At 39.5% G+C, this 19,938-nt stretch overlaps 1 protein-coding gene across 1 annotated transcript in view; it reads left to right on the plus strand.

Annotated features, from left to right (window-relative positions):
• Positions 1-18,977, plus strand: part of LOC119816136 (olfactory receptor 13A1-like) — a 40,621-nt gene extending 21,644 nt beyond the window's left edge. Inside the window, exons 2-3 of the mRNA XM_038332468.1 lie at positions 15,934-15,996; positions 17,910-18,977. Of these exons, the coding sequence (XP_038188396.1) occupies positions 18,003-18,977 (975 nt within the window). The 5' untranslated portion in view covers positions 15,934-15,996; positions 17,910-18,002. The remainder of the gene's footprint in view (positions 1-15,933; positions 15,997-17,909) is intronic.
• The last annotated feature ends 961 nt before the right edge of the window (positions 18,978-19,938 follow it).

The raw sequence follows: 19,938 nt of genomic DNA on the forward strand, positions 1-19,938 counted from the left end.
TACTCCCCCATCCCCATGCAACCAATACTCTGGTTTTTCTTCGGATCCTTTAAATCTTTCGCCTTTTACAAGTTTCTTTTTATATTCAAAGGTTACACACAGGGCAGAAAGTACAATCTGAGATTTAAAGCATCATGGTACCACAATGTCTTGGGAGTGCCAACTCTAGCTGAAGCTAAGAGATCTATGATATCTCAGGAATGTTGACTTTGAGCCCAAATAAAAGAATTTATGACATTCTGGGAATCTCTGTGTCTTAAGACTTAGCACTCTCCAGGAACCTCTGGGTCCAAAGGGAATCCAGAATGATGATTCCTGATTACAGGGTGTTAGTTCAAAATGTTTACATAGTTGTGGGTTAGTTAAAATTGACTTTGCCTTGCCTGGGAGAATTCGGGGCAAAGGTTGAAGTGGCTGTCAGTCTTAATGCTCTCAAAAGTATAGGATATAAGTACACAACTTTCTCAATTTCTTGGGCTCTTCATTTTTATGACTCATTTGAAATCCTTATACTCTTACCTCTCAAGATTGATAATGAAGTGATTGATTCTTTCTTTACAAACACAACTTGCAAACTGTCAACAAAAGAGTTGACCAAGAAAAATGCTCCTTGCCTGCTCATGATCTCTGTAACAAGTTCCTTAGATACATTGCATGTGGGTTATCAGGATGACTCTGTTTTTAATCTTTTCTCTCTCTTTTTTTATTAAAAATTTCCCCCTCTTCCCCTCCTCCCATTTCCCTTCCCCTTCCCTTCACTCCCCCTCCCACTTCCTCTCTAGTCCTAAGAGCAGTCAGGGTTCCCTGCCCTGTGGGAAGTCCAAGGTCCTCCCCCCTCCATCCAAGTCTAGGAAGGTGAGCACCCAAACAGACTAGGCTCCCACAAAGCCAGTCCATGCAGTAGAATCAAAACTCAGTGCCATTGTCCTTGGCTTCTCAGCCAGCCCTCCTTGTTAGCCACAGAGACTCTGGTTTGATCATATGCTCGTTCAGTCCCAGTCCAGCTGGCCTTGGTGAGCTCCCATTAGATCAGTCCCACCGTCTCTGTGGGTGGACGCACCCCTCGCGGTTCTGACTTCCTTACTCATGTTCTCCCTCCTTCTGCTCCTCATTTGGACCTTGGGAGCTCAGTCCAGTGTTCTAATGTGGGTCTCTGTCTTTATCTCCATCCATCACTAGATGAAGGTTCTACGGTGATATGCAAGATATTCATCAGTGTGGCTATAGGATAAGGCCAGTTCAGGCACCCCCTCCTCTGCTGCCCAAGGAACAAGCTGAGGACATCTCCTTGGACACCTGGGAACTCCTCTAGAGTCAAGTCTCTTGCCAACCCTAAAATGGCTCCCTTAATTAAGATATCTACTTCCCTGCTCCCACATCCACCCTTTCTCCATCCCAACTATCCCATTCCCCCAAGCTCTCCCCAATCCTCCCCTTCTCCCTTCTCTCTCCCCATATCCCCTTACTCCCATCCCACCCCCACCCCCATGCTCCTAACTCTTGTCTGGCAATCTTGTCTACTTCCAATATCCAGGAGGATAACTATATGTTTTTCTTTGGGTTCACCTTCTTATTTAGTGGAATGTAACCCCTTTGTGACTCCTGTATTGCTGAAAGATTTTGCTGCGTTGTATAAACTGTAAGAGAAGGAAGAGAGTTAGGAGTTAAAATGGGCTAGAAGGAAAGCATCAAGAATGGGAGAAATAGAAGGGAAACATCAAGAGTAAAGATAGAGTTAGAAAGAAAACAGCAAGAATGAGAAAAGGAACAGAGAATGCAACAGAAGGATGGAGAATAAAAGAAGAAAACCACCAAGAGAGTGTGTGTGTATTTTTCCCCAACCCCTTCAGATAAAAGTTTTAGTCTATACCAATGCCATGGATTCCTTTCTAGCCCTGTGCTGCCTGGAGGCTAGCCCCACAACTGGTGATTGTATTCATTCTCATTGAATTCTACAAGATCTTCAATTTCTTTATTCTTGCCTTGAACAATTTTTAATTGTACAGAGAGTTTCTCATTTTCCATGAGTTTGTAAGCTTTCTGTTGTTTCTGTTGTTGTTGGTATCTAACTTTAACCCATAGTGATCTGACAGGGCACAGAGAGTAATTTCAATTTTCTTGTAACTATTGAGACATGCTTTATCTCTGAGTATATGGTCAGTTTTGGAGAAAGTTTCATGAGGTGCTGAAAAGGTGTGTTCTTCTGTGTTTGGATGGAATGTTCTTTAAATATCTGTTAGGTCCATTTGGTTTATGGTATCGGTTAGCTCTAGCATATTTCTCTCCATAGTTTTCATCTGGATGGCCTGTCTGTTGGAGAGAATGGGATAGTGAAGTCTCCCACTATCAGTGTGTGAGGGTCAATATGGGATTTAAACTAGAGTAGTGTTTCTTTTACAAAAGTGGACGTCCTGGTGTTTGGAGCATAGATGTTGAGAAGTGAAGTGTTATTTGGGTGGATTTTTCCTTTGATGAGTATGTAATGTCCTTCCCCATCTCTTTTGATTAATTTTGTTTTGTAGTCTTTATTTTGTTAGACATTAGTATGGCTGCACCATCTTGTTTCATTGGTCCATCTGCTTGGAAAATCATTTTCCAACACTTTTCTCTAAAATATTACCTTTGATGTTGAGGTGTGTTTCTTGTATGCAGCAGAAGGACAGATCCTGTTTTTGAATCCATTCTGTTAGTCTGTGTTTTCTGTTGGGAGAATTGAGATATATCAGTGACTAATGATTGTTGATTCCTATTATTTTGGTGGTGGTGATGGTAGTGGTTGTGTGTGTATGTGTGTGTGTGTGTGTGTGTGTGTGTGTGTTTCCCTTTTTTTGGATTCTCTGGTGTGAGATTATTTATTCCTTGCATTGTCATTAGTGTAGTTAATCTCCATAAATTGGAATTTTTCCTACTAGCACCTTCTGTAAGGTTGTATTTGTAGGTAGATATTGTTCAAATTTGACTTTATCATGGAGTATCTTGCTTTCTCCATCTATGGTAATTGCAAGTTTTGGGTATAGTAAGCTGGGCTGACATCTGTGGTCTCTTAGAGTCTGCTACACATCTTTCCAGGACTTTCTGACTTTTAGGGTCTCCATTGAGAAGGTGAATCTACTTTTCATATTTTATTTGGTCCTTTTACCTTGCAGCTTTCAATGCTCTTTCTTTGTTCTGTATGTTTAGTGTTTTGATTATTATGTGCCCAGTGTTTTAAGGTCTTTTTGTATGCTTCAGCTATTTCGGATTAGTCAGATTCTGCTATAGTAGGATAGCTGGATTCTGGTGGTGACATATTGCCTTGACTGTTGTTGACTATGTTCTTACATGGGCATCTAGGCATCTGAGCTGCTTTTGGTCTGCTCTGTGCAGTTGCTGTCTGTATCTCATGGAGCCACTGAGGTCTCTCTTGGCCCACTTGCTTGGTTCTCTCTCTTGGTCTGCTCTGTGCAGTTTCAGCCTGTACTTCAAAGTTCCTCTGAAGTTGTGAGGGGTGGCTGTGGGGGGTGGATTTGGAGGCGGAGTGGGACTGGTAGCTTACAGAGTCCAATCAATGTTGGGGTGTTGGACAAGTTTATCTGCAGGGAGCTTGCCTGTTGACTGGCTAGTGAGGCTTTGGCAGGTGGGGGAGAGGCCCCCGGGGTTTTGCCATGGCAACAAGGGCTTAGAGAGTGGGGAACCCAGCTGGGTATACTCACTCACCTGTTGGTCTGCTCTGGGCAGTTGCAGCCTGTGCTACAGAGTTCCTATGAGGTCAGAGGGTGATGGGTGAGTTTTGGGGTGGAGTGGGACTTGTAGCTTACAGGGTCTGATTGATGAGGGTGGGTGTTGGAACAACCTACATGCAGGAAGATTTAATCAATGCTACTAACCCAGCCCTACAGAAAGTACTAGAAGGGAAACCCCAACCCAAGGAAGTCAGTTACACACACAAAAACACAAATAATAGATAATCTCTCAGCAGCGATTCCCAAAAGAAGGGGAAAACACACACAATAACATAACCAACAACAAAAACTAAAATGACAGAAACTAGCAATCACTGGTAATTAATATCACTTAATATAAATGGACTCAACCCACCAATCAAAAGACACAGACTAACAGATTAGATACAAAAACATAATCTATCCTTCTGCTATATACAAGAAGCACACTTCAACCTCAAAGATAGGTATCAATCACCTCAGAGCAAAGTGTTGGGGAAAAAATTTCCAATCAAATGGACATAAGAAACAAGCAGGTGTAGCTATCCTAATGCCCAACAAAATAAACTTCAAACTAAAATCAATCAAAAGAGATAAGGGACATTTTAATTTTGTCTCAGGAAAAATCTATTAAGAGGAAATTGTAATTCTGGATGTCTGTGCCAAAAATACAAGGGCTCCCTCACATGTAAAAGAAACATTATTAAAGCTTAAATCACATATTAAGCCACACACACTAATAGTGGGAGATCTCAACAATCCATTCCCACCAATGAACAGGTCTATCAGGTCTAACAAAGAATTAAGGGAACTAACAGATGTTATGACTCAAGTGGACTTAACAGATGTCTATACAACATTCCAGCCAACCATAAAAGAATATACCTTCTTCTTAGCACCTCGTGGAACCTTTTCAAAAATTGACCACATACTTGATAACAGCACAAACCTCAACAGATAGGAAAAAAACTATAATAACCCCATGTATCTTATCAGATTACCAAAACTAATTTCAGAAATCACACAAACTCATGGAAATTGAGCAATGATCAACTGAACCACCAATGGGTCAAGGAAGAAATAAAGAAGGAAATTAAAGACTTCCTAAAATTCAATGAAAATGACAGCACAACACACCCAAACTTATGGGACACAATGAAAGCAGTGCTAAGGGAAAAGTTCATAGTGCTAAATGCCTATATAAAAAAGCTGGAAAACCCCCCAGACTAGCCAGTTAACAGACTAGAAAAAAAAGAAACAGACTCACCCAGGAGGAGTTGATAACAAGAATTAATCAAATTGAGAGCTAAAATCAATAAAATAGAAATACAAAGAAAACAATACAAAAAAATCAATGAGACAAAGAGCTGGTACTTGGAGAAAATCAACGAAATAGACAAACCTTTATCCAAACTAACCAAAAGACATAGAGAGAACATTCAAATTAGTAAAATCAGAAATGAAAAGGGAACATAACATCAGATTCTGAGAAAATACAGAGAATTCATCAGGTCATACTTCAAACACCTGTACTCCACAAGATAGGAAAATTTAAATGAAATTGACAACTTTCTGGATAAATATCACTTACAAAATTAAATCAAGACTGAAAAATAAATTAAATAGTCCTATAAATGCTAAGAAAATAGAAACAGTCATCAAAAATCTCTCAACCAAAAAAAGCCCAGGACCAGATGGTTTCAACACAGAATTCTACAAGATTTTCAAAGAAGAACTAATACCAATACTCTTCAAATTATTCCACACAAGAGAAATAGAAACATTACAAAACTCTTTTTATGAGGCTACAATTATCCTGATACCCAAACTACACAAAGACACAACTAAGAAAAAGAATTACAAATCAGTCTCACTCATGAACATTGATGCAAAAATACTCAATAAAATACTGGCAAACTAAATTCAAGAACACATCAGAATTGTCCGCTATGACCAAATAGGCTTCATCCCAGAGATGTAGGGATGATTCAACATATAGAAATCTATCAATGTAATCAACTGTGTAAACAAAGTAAAAGAAAAAAACACATGATAATCTCATTAGATGTTGAAAAACTCTTCACAATAAAAGTCTTGGAGAGAGCAGGAATACAAGGAACATACCTAAGCATAATAAAGGCCATATACAGCAAGCCAACTGCCAACATCAAAGTAAATGAAAAGAAACTCAAAGTGATCCCACTGAAATCAGGAACAAGACAAGATTTACCACTCTCTCCATATCTATTCAATATAGTACTTTAAGTTCTATCTAGAGAAATAAGACAACAAAAGAAAATTAAGAGGATACAAATCAGAAAAGAAGAAACCAAACTCTCACTATTCACTAATGATATGATAGTCTACATAAATGATCCAAAAAATTCTACCAGGGAGCCCCTACAACTCATAAATACCTACAGTAATATAGCAGGATACAAGATGAACTCAAAAAAATTAGTATCCCTCCCTCCTTTATATAGAAGATAAGTGGGCTGAGAAAGAAATTAGAGAAACATCACCCTTCACAATAGCCACAAATAAGCTAAAATATCTTGGGGTAACTCTAACCAAAACAAAAAAAGCTAAAGACCTGTATGACAAGAACTTTAAACCTTTGAAGAAAGAAATTGAAGAAGATATTAAAAAATGGAAAGATCACCCATGGTCTTGGGTAGGTAGAATTAGCACTGTAAAATGACAATTTTACCAACAGCAATCTACAGATTCAATGCAATGCCCATCGAAATTCTTCACAGTCCTCGACAGAACAATGCATAACTTCATATAGAAAAAACAAAAAACCAAGGATAGTCAAAAAATCCTGTATAACAAAGGAGCTTCTAGAGGCTTCACGATTCCTGACTTCAAACTTTACTATAGAGCTACAATAATAAAAATAGACTGGTATTAACATTAAAAAAACAGACAGGAGGACCAATGGAATTGAACTGAAGACCTGAATTGTTGACCAAGTTTTCTGTCCCATCAGCTACCACAGCTGTTTCATCCCAAATAAACACACAGAGGTCTACATTAACTGTAAACTGGTTGGCCTGGTAGGTCAGGCTACTTATTACTTAATTCTTACATCTTAAACTAGCCCATTATTCTTGTCTATGTTAGCCATGTGGCTTGGTACATTTATACATGAGGCGTTCTCATATTGCTTCCTCTGCGGCTGGATCACTACTGCAGACTGACCCTTTACTCTTCACAGTTCTCCTGTTCTGGTCACCCTGCCTACACTTCCTGCCTGGCTACTGGCCAATCAGCATTTATTTAAAATACAAATGACAGGGTACAGACCATTGTCCCACAGTACCACACATCAATCCACACACCTACAAATACATGATTCTTGACAAAGAAGCTAAAATATAAAATGGAAGAAAGAAAGCATATTCAACAAATGGTGCTAGCATAACTGGATACCAACATATAGGAGAATGCAAATAGATCCATATCTATCATCATGCACAAAACTCAAGTCCAAATGGAACAAAGACCTCAATATAAAATCAACCACACTGAATCTCATAGAAGAGAAAATAGAAAGTACATTTGAACACATTTAACACAGGTTATATCCTCAATATAACCCCAGTAGCACAGACACTGAAAGAAACAATAAATGGGACCTCCTGAAATTGAGAAGCTTCTGTAAAGCAAAGGACATGGTCAACAAAACAAAACAGCAGCCTACAGAATGGGAAAAGATCTTCACCAACCCCACATTGAATAGAAGACTGATTTTCAAAATATACAAAGAACTCAAGAAACTTGATATCAAAAGAACAAATAATCCAATAAAAAATGGGGTAAATACCTAACTCTCAACAGACAATTTCAAATGGCTAAAAGACACCTAAGGAAATGCTCAACAGCCTTAGTCATCAGAGAAATAAAAATCAAAATAATTCTGAGATTCCATCTTACACCTATCAGAATGGCTAAGATCAAAAACACTGATGACAGCTTATGCTGGAGATGATGTGGAGAAAGGGGAACATGCCTCTATTGCTGGTAGAAGTGCAAACTTGTACAGTAACTTTGGAAATCAGTATGGTGAATTCTCAGAAATTTGGAAACTATCAACCTCAAGAAACAGCAATATTGTTGTTGGGTATAGTCCCAAAGGATGCTCTATCAAACCACAAAACATGTGCTCAACTATGTTCATAGCAGCATTATTTGCAATAACTAGAACCAAGAAACAACCTACATTTCCCTCAACTGAAGAACTTGAAAAGAAGAATGGATAAAAAAAAAATGTGTTACATTTACACAATGGAGTACTACATAGTGGTTAAAAAAAAAACAATGACATCATGAAATTTGCAGGCAAATTGATAAATCTAGAAAAAAAATATTGAGTGAGGTAACCCAGACCTAGAAAGATGAATATAATATGTACTCACTCATAAGTGGCTTTTAGACATAAAGAAAAGCAGCCTACAACTCACAACCCCAGAGAACCTAGGCAACAAAGAGGTCCCTAAGAGAGACATACATGGATCTAAATAAGAAGAAGAAAAAGACAAGATCTCCTGAGTAAATTGGGAGTGTGGTGGTTATAGGAAAGGGTAGAAGGAGAGAGGGGAGGAGTAGGGGGAAGTGAAGAAAAATATATAGCTCAATAAAAACAATTTTAAAAAGTCCGTCAGCAAACCTCTATAGTTAATAAACACTTTCAGTAAAGTAGAATGATACTAATTGAATACATAAAAATTAGTTGCATTCCTATATAAAAATGACAAATATACTGGAAAAGGAATCAGGAAAATAATACCTTTTACAATAACATTTTTTAAATATCTTGGGGTAAATATGACCAAGCAAGTAAAGGACTCATATGATTAAAAACTTTAAGACATTGAAGAAAGAAACTGAAGAAAATATCACAAGATGAAAATATGTGCCACGCTCTTGGGTAAGTAAGACTGATATAATGAAATGGACACCCTATCAAAAACAATCTATAGACTCAATGAAGCCCTCATCAAAATTACAACACAATTGTTCACCAAATGGTAAAAAAACAATTTTTAGTTTTATATAGAAACAGATGAATAGATAAATAACAATAACTAAAACAATCCTGAAAAGCAAAAGGATTGCTGAATATATCACCATTCCTGATCTGAAGATGTACTACAGATCTTTAGTAATTAGAACAAAATTGTATAGATATTTAAAAATAGACACATTGATTAATAGAATCAAGTTGAAGATACAGACATAAATCCTCACACCTATGGATACCTGATAGTTTATAAAGAAGCCAGAAATACACAGTAGAAATAAACCATCATCTTTAGCAAATTATGTTGACGAAACTGGAAGGCTACACCTAGAAGGGTGGTGGTAAATCCATCCTTATCACCCTGCGCTAAATAAAACTCCATGCAAGTCAAGGACCTCAACATCCGGCCAGATACATTGATTCTGATTGAAAAGAAAGTGGGGGGTTGTCTTGAACTCATTGGCACAGGAAAAAATTTTTCTGAACAAGACACACACTGGCACTATGATCTGCTTGCATGATAAACTGTCTTAACAGTGGCACAACAGTCTCAAGGGCAACCAACCATTATCCAAATGGATTTAATTACAACTCCATGAAATGAAACCCATGCCTGACACTGCTCAGATAGCTAAGAACCTGAAACTAAATAGGTCATAGACCAAGGAGAATATCAAATACTACACTTCTATAAAAAGAAAAGTACCAATTAAATGACTCCTGATAACATTCTTCTATCCTCATAGATCTGTGTCTCACTCAGCCATCATCAGAGAAGCTTCCTCCTGCACTACATAGGAACAAATACAGAAACCCTCAACTGCACAATGTGCAAATAGTGAAAGACCTGGAACACTCAGGGAAAACCCATTCTCAACAGTAGAGTATGTTTATGTGTATAAACCCCACTGATAGGCAGGCCCAATGACCAGCAGTGCATGGCTAAGATAAAGTGATATCAATGGTATTTCTGTATACTTTCTCATATTTCTTTGCTTGGATAATTTTTGTCTTACTGGCCTTTTGCTTGTATATTATGGTTCTTAATTTTGTGTTTTTATGGATATTGGTCATGTGTGTTTGTTTCTTGTGTTTGTTCTTTTTTACTGATTTGTTGCTTTGTTTGTTTTTGTTTTCTAAAGACAGGGAGGAAGAAAGAACATGGAGTTGAGTGAATAGGAAGGATTTGAGAGGAGTATGGGAAGGGGAAACCAAACCAGAATACTTTGTGTGAAACAAAATTTTCAATTAACAATTATAATTGATTTGGTTTTATTTATGTTTTCCTTTATAAGGGATTTTATGACATATGAAACTTTGAGTCAATTTTTTCTTTGAATTTTTTTGAGATTATAATTTGATTAAAATATTTCTTCCCAACCTTTCTCCCTCAAAACCATTCCATATATCCATCCCCTACTCTTCTCCAAATTCATGACCCCTTTTTATTTACTCATTGTATTAAATGCATATAAATATATGTATATGTATACTCATCTATATTACTAAATAAAACTTGTTCTGTCTGTATAATGCTACCTATATAGATATTCTTGGGGATTAAAAATGTAGCAAACAGAATGTAAGTGCTGAAGGAACATGAATTCATAACAATACATTGAAGACTTGGATGTAGGAAGAGGAAAGGGAAGCATAAAAGTAAAACATACTTAGAATAGCCCCATTGCACGTGTGTCAAATTGAGATAAAGTACTCTCAGCAGAATACAGAAGAATCCTTTTCTACCATAGTGAGACCTTCCACATAGAACATGAGAATACCAAGACATACTGGGAGATCCAGAGTGTTGAAGAAAGGGTATGGGGAGTGGACTGTTCCTACCCACACTAGAAGACTCTCCTGACCACCCTCTTCCACACCAGTCTTCAGGGAATTTGAGTCATGAAGTCAAGAGTTTTTTTAATTGATCCTAAGGGCTTTCTCCTTGAGTTTCTATCCCAAGAGGCACCAGGACAAACACCTGCCCTGGTCTCAGAAAATCACGGGTATTTCTGAAGGTCAATGACCTTTACACAAAGAAAGATGTGAGCTTCAGAGGGACACTGAAGACTTGGTGCTTGCAGGAAAGGAGGGTTTGTGCTCAGCCATGTTCCCTTTGTGAAACCCACCCATCACCTCAGTACACTGGGACAGGGAAAGGTGAGTGAAGGATTGTAGTCCACTATGTGATTCTTCAAGCTAATAATTGAACTCTCAAGCAAAAAGGTATCTCACTATGAAAGAGACATTTGTCCCAGTTTTGGGGAAATCAGCACCGAGAGACAAAAGTACAATATAGCCATGTTTTCAATGAGTCCTGAGTTTAATGAAGAGTGCTGGGTTCAAAGGACAGAAGATGATAGAAAGATTTGGTTTTATGCTCCACTGTAGAATATCTAGCTTCTAATTATAATCAAAGAGTTTATTCATGTCTGTTATCTTACGTTCAAAACCAGATCTACTCATTCCTCACCCAGTACTCACACTAATTTAGAAATGAAACCAACAGATTTAGATTAACCTAAAATCTGTTTTGATGACTAGAGAAGACATAAATATTGTCTTGTTTGGCCATGCCGTACAAAGAATTGTAAGAAAGGGCCACAGGAGGTGTTCTCTTGCCCTGTTGTCCAGAGTACACTGTTCTATGGCAGGAGTGACCTTCACCTTCCGTGGAGTTAAAAACATCATCCAAGCCTGTAGGTATTAGCCTTGCCCTGTCTGTTGCAGAACTTGGCGGGCATGACTGGACGTCACCTACAGAAGCAATTTCTTATGTCTGACCTTAAGTATCAGGAAAATGGCCAAACTAATAAAGGGAAGACTGTGATAACAGGGACGCAAGAGTAGGAGCTTCCTGTACCAGTTTTTCTGGATAGACCATGGGATCAGCGGGTACTCCATTTTCTGAACATGAGGATTCTCAACAGCATTACTCCTAGTTGACGCTCAGATTCTGAAGGTTTTCAATTCAGTCTTGCTGAGAGCTAAGTTACATGCCGGCATGTGTGGCTGGAGGGAATTTGCCTCCCAAACTCCTCACCTGGATCCTAGATTCTTCCATGTCCCCTTAGGCACAAGTGGGCACACTAGCAATAAAAGTTTGATACTAAAAAGAGAATGATGAAATTATAGAAAGAGTGCTCAATTGGATGCTGCTCATCTCTCTGCTTCACAGTGTGCATGGGTTAATAGTTGGGAAGCAAATTAATTATTTTCCCTCTGTATGGCAATACCATATCTAAAAAAGATAGGATTCTCTGCTATGCCAATAGGAATGCCATGCATTAAAATATTGTTTATTAAACACAGCATTATGAAAAGACTCATTATTGACCTATGGTTTTTTAGGTCACGAATGCAAAATATCCCACAGAAAAATTTCTGCATTTGGCTGTTGTATACACCAGTATATGGCATAACCCAGGTCGCCAGTCCAGGCAAAATAGCAGACAACAACCACCAAAGTGAGTTCCCAACAACCTCTTCTCCTGTTTATCTTCTACGATAGTACAGATACCGAGGCTTCTCTATGATACCCTGCAGGGGATGCCTGGTTTGATCCTGAGTGTTCAAAATGGAATTGAATGGAGCATATTATTTTTCAATGTGGTTGATCAGATTTGATTGAAAATTTCAGCTATGGAATCATTGATATTTTCTTGTGTTCAGCTCAGGCCTGTCTGGTGCTGTGCACACACTCACGTTCCATCTCTCAGCTGGAAAGTGAATGCACGAGTGTAGGTGTTGCCATTGGATTACTCTAGTGGCAACAACATTGTGTTACACTGTTCAAAAGACATGTCTCCATGTGACCTCGGCATTAATAATCCTACTCCACAGAGGTCACACTTTCTCTGCTTTCTTATTGGTGTCTCCTGTCTCTACCTTAAAGTATGTGTTCCCATTACTCTGAATATATATATATATGGAATATATATATATGGAATATATATATGGAATATATATATATTCCATTTGCTCTAACACACATAAAACATTCTCAAGCCAGATGCCAAGTCTTTGGTGAAACAAAACTTTAAAAGTGAAAGTAATCCAGCTTCTGGCTATTACCATAATCTGTAAACAACCTAGATGCCCCTCAACCAAAAAATGGACAAAGAAAATGTGGTACATTTACACAATGGAGTATTATTCAGCAATAAAAAACAATAACATCTTGAAATTTTTAAGCAAATGGATGGAACTAGAGAAAACCAACCCAAGTGAGGTAACCCAGACCCAGAAAGACAAACATGGTATCATATGTAAAGCAAATCCAGAACCCCAGAGAAGCTAGGTAAAAAAAGGAGGATCCTAAAAGAGACAGGCATGGAGGGACCCAGGAAGGGGAACTAGTATCTCTGGGTAAGTTGGGAGGAAAAAGAAAGGAGGGGATGGGGGAATGGAAACATGAGGGATGGAGATGGCCAAGTTGGGAGAGGGATGGAGAGGGAGAGCAATGAAAGAGATATCTTGATAGAGGGAGCCATTATGCAGTTAAAGAGAAACCTGGTACTAGGGAAATTGCCCCTTGGCAATTTCATAAGGATGAGCACAGCTAAGACTTCTAGTAATAGTAGAGTGGATACCTGAACTGGCCTTTCCCTATAACCAGATTGATGACTACCTTAATTGTCATCATAGAACCCACATCCAGTAACTGATGAAAGCAAAACTAGTGATCTACAGCCAAGTACTGGGCTGAGCTCCCTGAGTTCAGTTGAAGAGAGGAAAGAGGGATCATATGAACAAAAGGGGTCAAGATCATGATGGGGAAAACCACAGAGACAGCTGATCCACACTAGTGGGAGCTCAAGGACTCTGGACTGACAGCTGGGGTAATTACATGGAACCAAACTAGGCCCTCTGAATGTGGGTGGCTTGATCTGTTGAGGGTCCCTGGCAATGGGACCAGAACTTACTCCAGGTGCATGAACTAGCTTTTTGGAGCCCGTTCCCTATGGTGAGATACCTTGCTCAGCCTTGGTGGGGGGAGGGAAGAGCCTTGGTCCTGCCTCAACTTGGTATGCAGGACTTTGTTGACTCTCCAAGGGAGGCCATACCCCCTCTGAGGAGTAGATGGGGCAAGTGGAGAAGGGGAGAAAGAGGAACTAGGGTTGGTAAACAAAATGTAAAAAGAAATCTTTTAATTAAAAAAAGAAAAAAGTGAAAGCAATCTTTCTTTACACTTTTCAAGGTATGTTTAAGGAAGAGGTTTGCATGACCTTCTAGCCGTGCCTCCCCAGGGCCATAAAGAGGCTGACAGTGCACTCGGGACAGCTCTTATAACCCTGAGAAATTCAAGCTTTGTAACTTTGCAATTACCAGAGAATTACGCCTCTCTCTTTCTCTCCCTCTCCCCCCCCTCTCTCTCTCTGTGTGTGTGTGTGTGTGTGTGTGTGTGTGTGTGTGTGTGTGTGTGTGTGTGTGTGTGCGTGTGTGTATTATCCAGAAACTTTGCAGCATGGGAGGACAATAAAGAAACTGGCACAAAAAAGTATTGAGTGAGAGATTCATTTCTCGCCCTCAGCTCCTAGCCTTCTGCTGGCAGTAGGTTTTTCTGGACCCTGAGAGGGCGCTGAGACTGACAATACCGTAGGAGCTTAGACGACAAGAATGTCAAGAGCAGTGTAGATGATGGCTTGTGAAGTGTCAGCAGGAAGCAAAAATGCTACTGGGCCTTTTGTGTGAAGGAGCTGTAGTGTCTGCTTAGCTGGAGCTGAAGAAATGGCTGGAATTAACAGAAGACTGGAACCACTGAAATAAAACCTTTCCTTTCCTGGGACAATGGATGCTGGTCACCTGGGGCTGAAGAAGCACTCTTGGAAGTGTTGCTTCCTCAGGGTCAGCACACAGAAGGTACCTTCTTCCTATTGGCAGCCGAACTTAGTGGTCTAAGGTCACCAGGTGGTGATGGTTTTGGAGGCCTGAAGGGCCATAGGGAATAACTGCATAAAAATGCTAAGTTAATAGATATAATATTCACCTAGAGGACCTGGTATAGATCCATATAGGCCCTGTGCTTGCTGTTTCAGTCCCTGTGAGCTCATATGTGCCTTGCTTAGTTGATTCGGAGAGCCATGTTAAAACTTTGAATTTGTAAAGGATTTATTTGGATTTTAAAAAAACTTTGGATTTTTACAGAGACTAAACTTTTAATGTGTTTAGATTGATAAAAAAAACTGTGGAAATTTTAAGTTTGTGGTATATTATATTTATGGTATTTATTAATCTGAGATCTTGGCAGTGAACCCACAAAAAAAGAAGGAAAAGATTGTGTCTTAAAAAGTATTGAATGTCAAGTTGACAAGGGCTCAATTGTGCTGGCCAATTTTATGTCAACTTGACACAAACTAGAGTCAGCTGAGAGAAGGCAACCCCAACTGAAAAATGCCTCCGTAAGATTGGATATTTGATGAGACTGCAGAGCATTTTTTAAGTTAGTGATTGATGTGAGAGGGTCCAGCCCATGGAGGGTAGGGTCATGCCTTGACAGTTGGTCCTGAATTCTATAGAGAAGAAGACTGAGCAAGCCATGGGGAGCAAGCATTAAGCAGCACCCCTCCATGGCCTCTGCATCAACTCCTGTCTCCAGGTTCCTGCCTTGACTTCCTTCAATGATGAAGAGGGATATGGAATTTGAAGAAGCACCATACTGGTTTCTATGGTAGTTGTACCAGTTTGCACACCCACTGAAAGTGAAAAATTGTTCCCTTTCCCCACATCCTTGGCAGCATCTACAAGTCATTTGCTTATTTTTTTCTATCTTGGCCAGCATGACTGACTGGGTTAAGATTTAATATCAAAGTAGTTTTAACCTGATTTCTCTGATGGCAAATGATACTGAACAATTTTAATATTTTCCAGTTATTTGTGTTTCATCTTTGAAAATTCTTTCTTTAATTCCATTCCCATTTTTAGTTCGATTGTTTGTTTTCTCACTGTTTATAGTTTGTAGTTTTTTGTATATTCTAGATATTATTCTTCTCAGTGGTAGAGTTGGCAAAGGTTTTTGCTATTCTTTAGGCTGCCTCTTCACTCAAATAATGATGTTCTTACCCACACAGAAGCTTCATTGCTACATGTGGGCCCATTTGTCAGTTATTGAGTTTAGTGCCTGTGCAGCTATGGTCTTATTCAGAAAGTCCTTTCCTGTGACAATGAGTTGAAGCATCTTCCCTGTTTATACTCTATCATTTTCAGGGTATTGGGTCTTATGCTGAGGTCCTTGATCCACTTGAAGCTGAATTTTGTACAAGTTGAGAGGTAAGGAACTAGTTTCATTCTTCTATGTGTAACTCCAGTTTGACCAGCATGGTCTTTTCTTTAGTGTGTATTTTTACTTGTTTGCAATAAAATAGGTGTCTGTAAGGGCATGAACATGTGTCCAGGTCTTCAAATTGCCCTATTTATTACATTTCTCTGTCATTTCTTCTTAGGTGTGTTGTTTAGAAATTGGTTAGCTATTTTCCATGCAATGTGATTTTTATAGATGTGCTACTGGTGTTAGAATTTTACCATATAGCACATTTTATTCATAGGTTTCAATTATTATTAGATCTTTCCCTTTAGATCAACCAATATCAATCTTGATCACATTTCCTGTAATCTGAGGAATGTACACCCTAGGAATGGAAGCTAATATCACACATAAATTATTAGTAATATCAGGGGAGTATTTCACAGTTTCAAGTGTAGTCATATTAGCTAGCCAGATCCAGAAACTGCCAAGAATATTAGAGGAATTCTCTTTTGCAATCCTGTTTCTGAAGAACCACTTGCAACCAAACTAAGTATTGACATCATCTAGTGCAATAGAACAGAGTGGTGGTAGAGACATGGTTAGACATAACACTATCAACATGATTGCAGAGGGTAAATACTATATTTGCATAACTCTAATTAGAAATGGAGGCAAATATATTTAAAATTCAATATTTACCATTAACTTAATGAGAAATAGGTTGTGAGCCTTGCTATGGAAAAGAGATATGAGATAAAATGTGATTTTCAAAGATTGAAGTAGTGCTGCAAATAATTGCCACAAACATGTTTATAAATAAGAGTAGAGTGTGTTCATACATGAACTCATGAAGGAACCTATGGAAACCTAATGGATGATGTCAGATGTATTGCCTATGCCAACCTATGGAATGTGATTTGCTGAAGGACTCTGGAGAGACACCGTGAATCTGGATGAGGGCCAAGGGCCAATTATCTTCAGGTGTATGTTCTATAGTTCTTGGGTGCTGAAGGAGGAAATTAGAAATGTTGGAAAGAAAAAGAATTCAGAAATTATGAAAGAGTCGAAGACATTGGGAACATGAGGTATAATGTTGGGGAAGCTACAGTTGCAGACTTTGCGGACCATTGGGTGAGAGGGGAAAGATGATGTAGAACACATACTTGGCTCATAGAACAGGAAGCTACTGAGGATCTATCATAGGTATAGCACCTAAGGGTAAAACCATGAGTCAAAGAGATAGGTTACGTAATAAAACATGGGGTAACTGAGGATGAACTTCTATGTAAGGCTATTTAAACCACACAGAAGCATTTGTAGACAGTGACAAGGATTTCGGCTGTGTGTATATTGACTTTGAAGTTACTGTGATTCATTGAGACAAAAAAAATGCCACAAAAGCACTATGGGTTTATAGTCCCGGGCATTGAGAAATGCTCTCTGGGGAATATAGATTTGAAGTAGGTTAGAGTCAGGACAGTTTCAACCAAATCAAAAGTCACAGACCATAATAAGTAAAATTCAGAATACACGTGGATTCTTGGAAATGGGGAATGACAATTATCGGGTTGAGATGTATAATAGATCAACCACTCCAAATATCAGAAAAGACAAAGTGTCTTGGAAGTCAACAAGCCAGGTGTGAAGACAGTACAAGAGTCATCTCAGGATGTTCATCAGATTTGTCATTGTGTAGAGAATACCTGCTGTGGAGGGGAGGGCACAGCCGTGTCTCCAGCACTGTGAGCAGAGCGTGGTGCTTGCAGGTGACAGAGAGGAAGAGCACAGGCAGGTGTCCTGAGTGAGGGTGCTTCACTCAACTCTCATGCTCAAGATGAGGGAAGAAGAGATGTCCCTCTTGATCCAGATCTACAAGGTGAAAGTTTCTAGATGGGAAACAAAAAAAGTAAATGAAATAAATGTCATTTCCCAACAGTGTACTACAGACAACGAGGGACAAGAGGCTGCCATGAATAAAATGCATTCACTCCTTCCCTTTCTGAGAGCAGCCAGACTTTGAAGTGGTAAAATGTCAACAGACACAGTGGTGAAGCAGATACTCTCCACTATGCTGTTGAGTCCCAACCAGACAATGGTGACAGATTTTATGCTGGAAGGGTTCTCAGAGAACCCTGGTCTAAAACTTATCCTGATAATCTGCTTCCTGTCACTCTACACATTGGCTCTCATAGGCAACATTGTCATCATTGCTTTGGTCACTTCCAGCACTGGACTCCACAGTCCCATGTACTTTTTCCTGTGCAACCTGGCCACCATGGATATTGTCTGCACCTCCTCTGTGCTGCCCAAGGCTTTGCTTGGCCTAGTGTCTGAGGAAAACACCATCTCCTTCAAGGGGTGCATGACTCAGCTCTTCTTCCTTCTGTGGTCCTTGTCTTCTGAACTGTTGCTGCTCACGGTCATGGCCTATGACCGGTATGTGGCCATCTGCCATCCCCTGCACTACAACTCTAGGATGAGCCCATACCTGTGTGGGGTCCTGGCCATGAGTGTGTGGTCCATCTGTGCTCTGAATGCATCTGTCCATACTGGTCTGATGGCACGGTTGTCATTCTGTGGCCCCAAGGTCATCACCCACTTCTTCTGTGAGATCCCCCCACTCCTCCTCCTCTCCTGCAGCTCCACATATGTGAATAGCATCATGACTCTTATAGCAGATGCCTTTTATGGAGGCATCAACTTCTTCCTCACCTTACTCTCCTATGGCTGTATCATCGCCAGCATCCTGCGCATGCGTTCTGCTGAGGGCAAGAGGAAGGCCTTTTCTACCTGCTCCTCCCACCTCATTGTGGTCTGTGTGTACTACTCGTCTGTGTTCTGTGCCTACATCAGTCCTGCTTCCAGCTACAGCCCAGAAAGAAGCAAAGTGACCTCAGTGCTGTACTCAGTCCTCAGCCCAACCCTGAACCCCCTCATCTATACACTAAGGAACAAGGATGTCAAGCTGGCCCTGGGGAGACTCTTGCCCTCTTTCTCACATTAAGTGGAGATGCGCAGGATGTTCTCCTGACCTGGGCTGTTTCTCAACATGCTCTCCCAGTAACAGCCTCATGGAACAGGGGTGTGCCTGTTTCTGTTTTAGAAAAATATTCTGTGGTGCAAACATTGCACAATTCTACTTTAACCTCAAAAACAACAAAATTCTTAGAGACAATGTAAACAAAACACCCAAGCTTTCTTTACTGATTAAAGTTTACCTAAATGGAGATTCCATTTTTCTAGACTGGAAGATTTCTGTGGGTGACAATGGTGATAGTCATGAAACAAAGCCCTTTAATCCAGTGTCATCCGGCAAACATCACAGGGCTTTGTTCAGAGCTACAGCTAAGAATCTAAACTTCATAAGGAAACCTGAGGGACAAGCATCACCACAGTGTCTTGAGAAGACCAAAGTTGAGTGGCTCAGGTCCTCCACTGCACAGCTTCTCCCTGAGCTGTGGAAATGAAAGGCAGGATGGAGAAAGAGGTAATCAATCTATGGAGCAGAGATTAAGTTTCAAAAATGAAGTCACATGTGTGAGCCAGCTTGCTTATGACAGTGATGGCAATTGAAGTCCTGGTAAAGATCAATTATTTCCCACAATGTGTTTGGGGAAACTAGAAAAATGCATAAATTCAAAGAGTAGAATGGAACTCTTTCTCTACACTATAAATGGAAACGAAAAAATAGATCACAGATAAAAATGCTAGGGTAAAACTTTTTTCCATACAACATATTTTCATCATATTCTCTCCCCTTCCACAACTCCCAGATCCTACCTACCTACTTACCTACACATGAAACAACCATCTCTCTCTTAAACAAAATGCAAAAACGCAAAACAAATATAAGTCAATAAGACAAAATACCAAAGCAAAAAGCACACGTCAAAAAAAAAATAGTCTTTTTTGTGTTGATCAATGACTCCTCTAAGAACAGGAATGAGGAGGCAGAAGAAAGGAAG

The sequence above is a fragment of the Arvicola amphibius genome, chromosome 1 (genome assembly GCF_903992535.2).
Source record: "Arvicola amphibius chromosome 1, mArvAmp1.2, whole genome shotgun sequence".
Classification (NCBI taxonomy): domain Eukaryota; kingdom Metazoa; phylum Chordata; class Mammalia; order Rodentia; family Cricetidae; genus Arvicola; species Arvicola amphibius.